At 42.3% G+C, this 12,945-nt stretch overlaps 1 protein-coding gene across 2 annotated transcripts in view; it reads right to left on the reverse strand.

The window, feature by feature from the left end:
- Positions 1-12,945, reverse strand: part of LOC124131862 (multicystatin-like) — a 36,985-nt gene that overhangs the window by 21,783 nt on the left and 2,257 nt on the right. Inside the window, exons 3-12 of one of the 2 annotated variants that reach the window (XM_046495359.2) lie at positions 12,267-12,497; positions 11,912-11,965; positions 8,745-8,975; positions 8,399-8,452; positions 7,902-8,135; positions 7,641-7,694; positions 7,184-7,417; positions 6,070-6,189; positions 5,850-5,939; positions 4,616-5,416 (exon numbers count right to left, since the gene is read on the reverse strand). In XM_046495359.2, the coding sequence (XP_046351315.2) occupies positions 5,850-5,939; positions 6,070-6,189; positions 7,184-7,417; positions 7,641-7,694; positions 7,902-8,135; positions 8,399-8,452; positions 8,745-8,975; positions 11,912-11,965; positions 12,267-12,497 (1,302 nt within the window). In that variant the 3' untranslated portion in view covers positions 4,616-5,416. Of the gene's footprint in view, positions 1-4,615; positions 5,417-5,849; positions 5,940-6,069; positions 6,190-7,183; positions 7,418-7,640; positions 7,695-7,901; positions 8,136-8,398; positions 8,453-8,744; positions 8,976-11,911; positions 11,966-12,266; positions 12,498-12,945 lie in introns of those variants that run through there. The other variant, XM_046495361.2, reaches the window with a different exon arrangement.

The following is a 12,945-nucleotide window of genomic DNA, read 5'->3' on the forward strand; positions in this document are numbered from 1 at the left end:
TATTGTCGGAGCACTGGTTCCCTGATGGTATTGTAACTGACAATGGTAGGCAGTTTGTCGGTGAACAGTTTACAAAGTATCTCCAAATGCCTCATGTCATACATGTTCGTTCATCACCTCATTTTCCCAAAAGGAAAATTGATCGTTTTCATTGACTTCTGAAGAAATCATTTCGTACATCTGGTAGTGGTGGAAGACACTGAAAGAGATTTCTTCCATAATACTTCAGATGTATCGTGCTACTACTTATCGTGCAACTTTCGAGACTCCAGCTGTAATATTTCTCAACAGGGTATTTCAAGAAAGAATTGCCCGTGCTACATTTCGTTGAGCCTGATCTTTTGATGGCCAAGAAGTTGAAATATGCAGAGAAAACGATAGCATATGCAGATAGGAAGCATGCTGTGACACAACATATACTCAACAACAAAAGTTCCCGAGACACAAATATTTTAGTGTATTTTTCAAACAAGTAAAGTTTACTTTTCAATATTGTAGTACATGTATGGAATCAAGTCACAAAAAACGCAACTGCTTCAGAAAAGCATGCATTCCATGCAAAAGTTGACTTTTATGCAAGCCCCATGCATTTCACTACCCAAGAATGGGTATAAATACATTTGCGTTAACTGGATTCCATATGCATTGTTTAGCATCCTGCTGACAACAACCACTCAGAAAAACAACAAAATTACGCAATTATTCAACATTACGAAATGCCACGCCCGTCCGAAAATGAGCGTCTGCGAGCCATTGGTATGCTTGTAGCAGGATCGAGTCAACGTGATGTTACAAGACAATTTAACTTCCACAGAAACACCATTTGGTGTTTATGGCAACGTTGGCAACACACGAATGCAGTCAGAGACCATCCTCGGAGTGGCAGGCCATGCGTAACCAATAATCGACAACTGGATTCGAACAACACACCTACGAAATCGATTCCAGCCAGCAACAGTGACTGCAAGAAGCATCCCTGGCCTTCGACGAATATCTTCACAAACCGTTCGTCGTCGCCTCAGATGTGCAGGGATTGTCCCCAGAAGACCCGTCAGACGTTCCATTTTGACAGGAAACCACCGCCAAGCACGTCTACAGTGGTGCAGACAGCGTCTACGCTGGACGGCCATTCAGTGGGGACAAGTTCTCTTCACTGACGAGTCTCGTTTTCACCTCAGCCACAGCGATGGACGGATTCGAGTGTACCGACGTCGAGGTGAACGTTACGTCAATCACTGTGTCATGGAAGAAGATCGGTTCGGGGGCGGACTTCAGAAAATGCGTGATTGGTATGGGGTGGGGTGGGATTACAGCAAGACAGAGGACCCGTTTGATAGTGGTAAAGGGAAATCTCAATGACGAGATCATCGGCCCTGTTGTTCTACCGTTTTTGCGTCGCCATGGCCCAGGCATTACCTTTCAACATGACAACTCCCAGCCTCATATTGCTCGACTTGTTCAGGATTCTCTTCACCAAAACAACGCGAATGTCATCCCCTGGTCGGCTCTCTCCCCTGATCTCTCACCAATCGAGCACATGTGGGATGAGATGGATCGGCGCCTTCGACGTCAACCACGTGTTCCACAGACACTCCAGGAACTTAAGTCAAAAATACTCCAGCAGATATGGACAGATATCCCACAGAACTTTGTGCGACGCCTGGTCCATTCTATGAGACGAAGATGTATTGCTTGCATCGCAACCAGATGTGGACACACACGCTATTGATTTGTAAATTTTCTGAAGTCAATATGGCAAATTAAACCATTTGAACACTTACAGGAGTCCTTTATCTGTTGCAAACCGAAATTGTTTCAGATTTGGTAAAAAACATAACTTTGCACTTTGCAATGTCACAGGAACTTTTGTTGTTCAGTATATATATCAATGCATGTTTAATGAAGGGATGCTTCCTCTTCATAAAGCCTAAACCCATCATACTGCTGGCATTCATTAAGTTTAGATAGTGGAGAGAGAGTTCCAGAGGTGTTAGTGGCGGTCACTCACATCAGCTGTAAACACTGGTGGACAGAACAAGATTAACTGATAAAAAAAAAGCCAGAATCTCGTTTGTGAGCCCTCGGAATTTGTACAGACCATAGAGCTGAGGCAATCTAGACTTGCTAAAACATCTAGACTTGAGTTGGACTCTGGGAGACAAGGTTCAGGACAAGTTGTCGTGAAGTTTACAGTGAAAACAATAGATGAAATGCTGGACTTCCTCATTGATAAATAACATTTATGTGGAATTTAGGGATAAGACATCAAGGCAAGAAGTATGCTTCTCCATGACCACCAGTTGTGCCTGCTCTTCTTGTGGATATCTTTCTTTATGCATATGAATCGTAATTTCTGCTCGGATTGGCGAAATCAAAACAAGGGAATTTGGCTTAAATTTAACTTAAGCTTCAGGTATATCGATGATCTGATACCATTTAATAAATAGTCAAACAGCCAATGTCCTTCCACTAATTTACTCACTTTGAACTAGAAACAAAAGAGACAACCACCTCATCTGTTTCATATTCAGATCTTTGCATAAAGATTCAAAGTGACAACGAAAAGTTTAAAGTATAATCGAGCATGCTCTTTCAACCAAGATTTCGAAGAGCGTCATACGACTCTTGCTCTGAGGCTGTTTCACCAAGGTTACAACATTCGAGGCCTCAGTAAAGTAAAGCTTTCAAAAGGTTTTATTGTAGACATGAGGATGACATTTCCAAATTTGACGCATCAGTGACAAAATTGATGTCCGATACAATTGCCTATTTTGACTTACACCATATGTTCCCGTGTTTTTTCAGGTGAACATTTGACTTGCCTTTGCATGTGTTTGTGACGGGTGCCACTGGTGGGGCAGGATACGCTCATCTTTTCGCGGTATCATTACTATTTGATAGTGATTCATAAACACATGCTCATGATAAAGTTGGAATCATACAATCGACTCGGCTTTATTGTAATATGGTATTGTATTTTATTGTTGAACAATGATTATAACTGTGTTACATTCTGTTGAGATTCGGTCGACGTTCATGGCATTGTGTTTGGACAGTGATCAGTCGTCTGGAAGTTACTATCTTTAGATGCTAGTGTGGCGTGTAAACGTCCGGTAGGGCGTGGACTCATGCAGAATATTCTCTAATGTTCTAGTGCCGCTTGACTGGTAAGGGCATTGTGTAGAATTTCCAGTAGTTAGTGAGGCTGTATATAAGGGGACAACAGCGTGTTTACGTCTCTCTCGTGAATTTTATGACATCGGAACCAGCTTTCATGTGAGGATCACTCATCTCGCTCACTCACGAGCCTTGCCCATCTCGGAAGCCTGACCACTGTCACCGCTGAGTGAATATATCTTATTATCACTGACTTTTGCTATCACCTCTGTATTTTTGTATTTGATACGTACCACTGCCATCATGTTACATATTGCCATTGAATATTGTACTACCATTCTATTGTATACTGCCATTGTAATTGCTGTGCAGTAATTTGTATTGATTTGTAAACTTAGTTAATTTTGAAATAGTTTTGTTGATTGTATTCCACATATTGGCTGTTTGTTGGTTTCTCATTAAGTTCCTTTACGTACAGATGTCTGGGTGAATTTCAATTTATCAAATCGACACAACGTATTTCGAAAGCAACATAATTGAGCCCCTGTTTACGTTGGAAAATTGAGCTCCTAAACATTAAAAAAGATGCTGATCTCAAACCAGAATCCGCCCGTCCAGTGGCATAATGTTTCATAATCCATGTTCCAGACTGTGACATCTAGTCGCCTTCACCTTATACTAAGTCTCATCAAATTTCGATAAAAACACACACTCAAGTTAAAGGTTTTTGACATTTATTCAACATGGAGGTACCTTGACCTTCAATAAAGCAAGCTATTGCATTGTCATTTCATGAGTGAATGACCTTCAGACTGACCTTGGCATTTGATACAGTCATTACATATAAGCAGAAGAATCTCTGCACTTATACATAGCAGACGTAATTCAAACTTAACGTGTCGCCTTTATTAGTTGAAACAAAATCAGAAAGTGCACTATCGCGTAACTGGATGGAAGGAGCACTGCTTACCTTTTTGCGAAAACCTGTTGTCATCACTGATTGTCATATAATTTTCACACTTTATCTGACCTTCAATGTCACCCGATCATATGTCAGAAGAAATCCCTATGTGTGTATAGGACATATATCGGGTACGAAGTCTCTAACATCAGCCACAAGCGTGCTGTTGGGAAAACCTATTGTGGCTGTGGCTGTGGCTGTGGCTGTTGCTTAAGAAGTATTTGTCCACATGGTAACTCAAATCGAATCAAATCGCATTGCAAAATATTACAGGTCACCGGATCAGCTTGCTTACAAACTGCCTTGTCGAGTTCATAAATAGAATACAACTAAAAGTATGAAAAAAAGCCATTCACTTGTACCACATGTTTCTGTGTTTATTTCAGGTAAACATTTGGCTTTCCTTTGCATATATTTGTGATGGGTGTCACCGGTGGGAAAGGGTACGAAGTAACTCTGCACGTTTGCATATTGACATTACCATCTCGTCCTATCGAGTCTACATTTATAATCAGATTATTGGTCACAATGCAGACATACAGACTGGCAGATTTTTATTCAGTAAAAGGTCGATTGCCTAAAATACACACAGTATAGTTATTGTCATTGTATAAATTACACTATTGAAACATAATATCAGCTTGTGTCATGTGTTGCCAATGATTTGCTTCTGTTTTTGTTTACATGATAAATAAACACTAAGTCTCTATTCGTTGAGAGGGGCGGTCGGGTAGCCTAGTGGTTAAAGCGATCGCTCGTCACGCCGAAGACCCGGGTTCGATTCCCGACATGGGTACAATGTGTGAAGCCCATTTCTGGTGTCCCCCGCCGTGATATTGCTGGAATATTGCAAAAAGCGGCGTAAAACAATACTCACTCACTCACTATTCGTTGAGATTATTATTATAGGAAAATGAATACAGATTTGTTTTAACAATGTACATAATATACCCTCTTCTTAATTTTCTATGAATATGACATGTGAAGAATACATGGATATCATATTAATGGAGATTTGAATCGTTTATGAAACCTTTGGTGATGATCTTTCAGATGCATAACTGTATAACATGTACTATCTGACGTATCTCCGTTTGAAAACAACTATAAAGTAATTAACCCTGCTTCTGTTGCAAGGGATATCCTGAATGCATATTCTTAACATAATAAATACCAGTTAACGTTAACACAGCTAGTACAATCAAATAGTATTTAGTGCAAAATGTTTATTTGTAAACAAAAACATCAACTATAAAATATAACAACACTATATATTGACAAGAAAACAGCAAATCACTTGAAGAAGAGAGCACAGTCCGTGGATAGGTTTGAACCCATCTGAAAAGATATTCAATCACACAATAAATATAATGTCAGAAGAACTATATCCGTATCAGTAGGAGTGCTTATCTCGAAAGATTATCACTAATGGCCTGGAGCAAGGCACACTTTTCGAGAATAACCGAGAGTTACGAGGAATAATTGGTAAGTTTGAGTTGCGAGCAGGTTATTCTAAATATTACATGTAGTTTTTTAGGTTTTTTTAATCTGAAAAAATGCAGCTGCAGGAGGGCTTCCTGTTGACACATCAGCTCAGTTGGCCCGACGTCGTTTGTGACGTCATGAACCACCAGCCTCTTTGCAAACAATGAAAACAAAGGAACAATTGGAAAATAAAACAATCAGAATTAAGCAAATAATGTTCAGTGAGAATAACTGAAAATGATATCCTCGATATCTGTGTCCCTATGGGTAAAACAATATAGCATACCTAGGCCAGTTGTCCACATGAGTCGGATACCAGCTGATATTTAGGATCATTCCACGCCTGGTACCACACCGACACCGTGCACGCCATACGCTGCAGCAAAGAAACAAAGACTCACCAACCTAAATAACAAAGACTTAATAAAACAAAACAAGCCATAATGAGAAATCTTATTTTCCCCGACACCATGTTTCTGAAGAACATGGCCCTTATCTCTGTTTACCTGGGGCATGCTGTTGCTGGCGGGACAGTCGGTGATTCCTTTGCCGGTGCTGTCGTCGTTGTTCATGCAAGAGGATGTCACAAGGTGAAGGTCAAACGAGTACTTCATGCCAGCCACAACCTGTAGACAGTCAAATTGATCTTCAACAACAGAATAACACGACCTTACGTCACATACCACACCTAGAGGTTTCAATGGTGTAGGCTTCCAAAGGTTATATCTTTGGAGCAATCATTAGGCGTTCCTTGTATTCCAACATGAACACACACGAATAGCCCGGTTTCAAGTAAACGGCCTTAAAGAGTGATAATTTGATGTTAAGGCTTAAGGGGACAATCTATTTGCCTAATATTTCATATAATCAAGCTGAGGGGTAGATCATTTCATTTCACGGTTGGTGATATAAAAATGTTGGGAAAAGATAGATTTGTATGACCCACGTCGCACTTAAACTTTACCAGCCTCCATATAGCTGGAATATTGCTACGTACGGCGTTAGACAACAAACAAATACACTGTGCCACCACTCCCATCTGATGTCTTAATTACCAATAATGACGTCTGTGTTAACAAAACTAAAGAGAGTGTATAAATACGTTAATTGTTATGACTTCTTATATTGTGCTGCGTGTCCAGATGTGTGGATACCAACAGTGTACATTCATAACGGAAGACGACCTGTGAAGATCCAGGCTAGAATAGGTCTTCAACAACCCATGCTTGTCGTAAGAGGCGACTATGCTTGTAAGAGGCGACTAACTGGATCGCATGGTCAGGTTCCATCCATACCAATCAGAGACCACACCACAATTTGAGAACAAGGTATTTCGCTGAATTGGTTGATGCATGTCATCATGTCCAAAATGCGTGAATTGATGCTCATGATATCATTCACTGGATTGTCTGTTCCAGACTCGATGATTTAGAGACCGCCGTCATATAGTTTGACTATTGCTGAGTATGGTGTTTAACAAAACATAATGGACGACACAGCTTCGGTAGTAATAATAGGGTGTCAAACGTTGCATCATTGGTTTATCCTTAGGGATTCCTTGTATTCCTTTTGATGAAAGAACTGACTGACGATGATCTCGTTCAGTGTTATGGGGTATACCTGTTGTGTGACGTGGTCCACTTTCTCAGTCACCATCCGGAACATGTTGTTCATCTTTCCATTCAAAGCGTCTTCTACAAACGACACAGCTTGCTGCACTGGAGCCGTGAGATTGGCGGGCTCCACACCTCCCACAAAAAGACCTCTCTTGCTGACAGCGGAGCATTTGTGCTCTGTCACCTTCTTTGTGTTGGTCCAGGATTGGTACCATATCCTCACTTCACACATCTGGGTCTGGGGGTATACAGCACAACCATTAACAGAGTGAGTGAGTGTGCTTTACTGACAGTTTAAAAATACCACAGCTTTAGTTTGAAAGAGATCTTAAGAGCAAAAACAAAATATATAGAAATGTATAAAGCGGTGTTCTTCTTATGAAAAATGGCATACTCATTTTACATCTTCAATCTCATAGTGCCCAACTAGTTACAACTACTGAAAACAAATCTTAGCTCACCTTATCTCCATTCTGAAGACTCAGGGTAAGGATGTAGTTAATACCGGAGACGATCTGAAAGAAAGACATTTTTGAGATGTCGTGCGTCTGAATCCATTTCTTTGACACATACATGAATGGGTATAATGTGATGATTGTAGGTCTACACGCAGAAGAAACGTTCCCAAGAACGTATTTAAACAATGTATTTCTATTAACTGTTCTTCAACACTATCCTATGCATTATTGAACAATAATACACATTAACAGAAACATCCGTACTTGTTTTCTGGCGTTAACGACTTTGACTAGAGAGTTCTGTTCTCCTTGAAGTCCGTTGATCTCCGTGACAGCGAAGTTGGCCACTTCCTTAATCTCTGCACTGTTGACGTCCACAGCAGTGACGCCCCCGAGAAGACCCAGTGCACGCTTTGTCACCTGGGTACAGCTGTGCTGTGTCATCTCCAATTTGTTGAGCCAGGGCTGAGACCAGACCTTCACGTTACAGATCTGGGTCTGAGGGCAGACAGGAGACATAATGATCAGGTAACAGGTGTAGAATAGAGGCATAGTTGAACAGGTGTAGCGTTACAGGTGTACCGCTGAGAATGTTTCTAACTACTGTCCAGATCTTCACACTAGATCTAGATCTGCGGACAGACAGGGGGCTTATTAGTCAGGTAACAGTTATAGAACAACATAAAGTACATCATCCTCAAAACATTTAGTTTTAGAATGTATCTGACATCTATCAAAACAAATAATATAACAGGACTCACCTTGTCCCCTTCCTTAATACGTATGGCCAGGACGTAGTTCACTCCAGCAACAACCTGAAACGTTTGAAGAAACGTTTGAAGAAGTATAAAGGACATGCATTGTGCACTGTGTGTACTACCTGTATAATTATGTACTGCTTAAGAAATATCTTAGGTAAAGCTCAGGCAACCTCTCACAATATTTGTCACAGAAATATCATTATTGCATGCTGCTTCTGGTATAGGCCTGATACAATACCATTTTCCTTGACACAAGTAAGCTTTGGTTATGGGACATGTATACAGCCAAACGATCTTGTAGAATTATGAGTAATATGTACATGTGTAAAGTCAATGCTGGCCTTACTTGAGTTTTGGCTGAGATAATTTGCTCCATGCTGTTCTGGGCACCCTGCAGTCCGTTGATCTTGCCGAGGGCAAAGTTGGATATGTTCAGTACTTCAAGGCTGTTGACGTCCACGTTGGTCAGACCCCCGGGCATCCCGTTCCGCTTGGTGGCGGTGGTGCAGCTATGGTGGGTCAGCTTGGTCATGTGGGTCCAGGGCTGGTCCCAGATGGTCAAGTCACAGATCTGGGTCTGTAGCAAAGTCATCGATTACATGACCGGGACGAGTGGTCACATGTATTGACTGGACACAGTGATCCATTACACGACCAGGGCGAGTGGTTAGATGTATTGACTGGACACAGTGATCCATTACACGACCAGGGCGAGTGGTTAGATGTATGGACTGGACACAGTGATCCATTACACGACCAGGACGAGTGGTTAGATGTATTGACTGGACACAGTGATTCATTACACGACCAGGGCGAGTGGTTAGATGTATTGACTGGACACAGTGATCCATTACATGACCAGGACGAGTGGTTAGATGTATTGACTGGACACAGTGATCCATTACATGACCAGGACGAGTGGTTAGATGTATTGACTGGACACAGTGATCCATTACACGACCAGGACGAGAGTATGTAAGATGTATTGACTGGACACAGTGATCCATTACATGACCAGGACGAGTGGTTAGATGTATTGACTGGACACAGTGATCCATTACATGACCGGGACGAGTGGTCACATGTATTGACTGGACACAGTGATCCATTACATGACCAGGACGAGTGGTTAGATGTATTGACTGGACACAGTGATCCATTACACGACCAGGACGAGTGGATGGATGTATTGACTGGACACAGTGATCCATTACATGACCAGGACGAGTGGTTAGATGTATTGACTGGACACAGTGATCCATTACATGACCAGGACGAGTGGTTAGATGTATTGACTGGACACAGTGATCCATTACACGACCAGGACGAGAGTATGTAAGATGTATTGACTGGACACAGTGATCCATTACATGACCGGGACGAGTGGTCACATGTATTGACTGGACACAGTGATCCATTACACGACCAGGACGAGTGGTTAGATGTATTGACTGGACACAGTGATTCATTACACGACCAGGACGAGTGGTTAGATGTATTGACTGGACACAGTGATCCATTACACGACCAGCGCGAGTGGTAAGATGTATTGACTGGACACAGTGATCCATTACACGACCAGGACGAGTGGATGGATGTATTGACTGGACACAGTGATCCATTACACGACCAGGGCGAGTGGTTAGATGTATTGACTGGACACAGTGATCCATTACACGACCAGGACGAGTGGTTAGATGTATTGACTGGACACAGTGATCCATTACACGACCAGGACGAGTGGATGGATGTATTGACTGGACACAGTGATTCATTACATGACCGGGACGAGTGGTTAGATGTATTGACTGGACACAGTGATCCATTACACGACCAGGACGAGTGGTTAGATGTATTGACTGGACACAGTGATCCATTACACGACCAGGACGAGTGGTTAGATGTATTGACTGGACACAGTGATCCATTACACGACCAGGACGAGTGGATGGATGTATTGACTGGACACAGTGATCCATTACACGACCAGGGCGAGTGGTTAGATGTATTGACTGGACACAGTGATCCATTACACGACCAGGGCGAGTGGTTAGATGTATGGACTGGACACAGTGATCCATTACACGACCAGGACGAGTGGTTAGATGTATTGACTGGACACAGTGATCCATTACATGACCGGGACGAGTGGTAAGATGTATTGACTGGACACAGTGATCCATTACACGACCAGGACGAGTGGATGGATGTATTGACTGGACACAGTGATCCATTACACGACCAGGACGAGTGGTTAGATGTATGGACTGGACACAGTGATCCATTACACGACCAGGACGAGTGGTTAGATGTATTGACTGGACACAGTGATCCATTACACGACCAGGACGAGTGGTTAGATGTATTGACTGGACACAGTGATCCATTACACGACCAGGGCGAGTGGTTAGATGTATTGACTGGACACAGTGATTCATTACACGACCAGGGCGAGTGGTTAGATGTATTGACTGGACACAGTGATCCATTACACGACCAGGACGAGTGGATGGATGTATTGACTGGACACAGTGATCCATTACACGACCATGACGAGTGGTTAGATGTATTGACTGGACACAGTGATCCATTACACGACCAGGGCGAGTGGTAAGATGTATTGACTGGACACAGTGATCCATTACATGACCAGGACGAGAGTATGTAAGATGTATTGACTGGACACAGTGATCCATTACACGACCAGGACGAGAGTATGTAAGATGTATTGACTGGACACAGTGATCCATTACACGACCATGACGAGTGGTTAGATGTATTGACTGGACACAGTGATCCATTACACGACCAGGACGAGAGTATGTAAGATGTATTGACTGGACACAGTGATCCATTACATGACCAGGACGAGTGGTTAGATGTATTGACTGGACACAGTGATCCATTACACGACCAGGACGAGTGGTTAGATGTATTGACTGGACACAGTGATCCATTACACGACCAGGACGAGAGTATGTAAGATGTATTGACTGGACACAGTGATCCATTACATGACCAGGACGAGAGTATGTAAGATGTATTGACTGGACACAGTGATCCATTACACGACCAGGACGAGAGTATGTAAGATGTATTGACTGGACACAGTGATCCATTACACGACCAGGACGAGAGTATGTAAGATGTATTGACTGGACACAGTGATCCATTACATGACCAGGACGAGTGGTTAGATGTATGGACTGGACACAGTGATCCATTACACGACCAGGACGAGTGGTTAGATGTATTGACTGGACACAGTGATCCATTACACGACCAGGACGAGAGTATGTAAGATGGATTGGTTGGAATTAGCTCAGCTTCTGTTTTCGCTATCCATGGCACATTGCCGAGTAAACTCCAAATATATTAGTCCTCGACAAACACGGTTGAGCTGGAGTAGTTTGACGGGTTTATTAAACCCTCTCCATTGTCTAATAAATACTCATAAGACTATTCGTCACAAGAAATCTCTGCTAAAAACACATTATTTTATACAAGACATACCTGGGTTCCATCAATCAGGCGGATCTTCAGAATGTAGTTGGTGCCAGCAACCACCTGAAATAAGATAAGATTGTTGTGTTGACGCCAGAGAAACAACTCAGATCTTCTCTTAATAATGAAATATAAACAATATCTGAAACAGTGAAATCAATAAACGAAAACAAACATCAAAATTTGAAAAGATGTTAAAATCGATACTGCAGTCGGAAACACATATTTATAAATTATGTCATAGCACACTATTTACTTTATAAACGGTGACTTAGCCTAGACCTATACCAGGAGACACCAATATTAGGTGAGTTATCGAAGAAGAATTTGTCACATGACAAATTATATCCGCCTTCTAAGATACCTGGGTCTTGGCAGAGATGACTTGATCCAGACTGTTTTGGGCCCCCTGTAGGCCGTTCAGTGTAGTCACAGCAAAGGTCGCCATCCTCTGGATATCTGTACGGTTGACATCGACGGAGGTTGGAGCACCAACAAGCACGGCCCGCTTGCTGCGTGTAGTACATGCATGATGGGTAACACGCTTGTCGTTCAGCCATGCACGTGACCAGATGGTAACAGTGCAGATCTGGGTCTAGAACACATCACCGCAATTGTGTCATAAGGATTTGAAAAAAAGAAAATCAAACACAATCGTGGTGATTCAAGTACAGAATCCGTCCCCATTACATGTGAACAGCCTTAACCATGGCAACACCATCTGAAATGGAGTCTCTGGTTCGAATCCACACATGGTAACATTGTGTTAAGTGCATTCTGGTTGCCCCGCCATATGGATGGGATAGTGTTAAAAGCGGCGTCATCAACATTTGACCCTACTCGTCTGCAACACTTCGCGGGACTCTAAAACACCCCTATCTGCGTCCCATGGAATCGTCTGGACCAACAAGGACAGAAGCAACAACAGTTGGGATGATGTCTCCAGATGTTGATGGGGAGCAGACGTAGTGAATGAGAATGAGAGAGCAATAATAACTATTAACTATTCATGTACATCGACGAATGCTTGTTTTTTACCAGTG

The sequence above is a fragment of the Haliotis rufescens genome, unplaced genomic scaffold (assembly GCF_023055435.1).
Source record: "Haliotis rufescens isolate VD_foot unplaced genomic scaffold, xgHalRufe1.0.p SCAF_3, whole genome shotgun sequence".
NCBI lineage: Eukaryota > Metazoa > Mollusca > Gastropoda > Lepetellida > Haliotidae > Haliotis > Haliotis rufescens.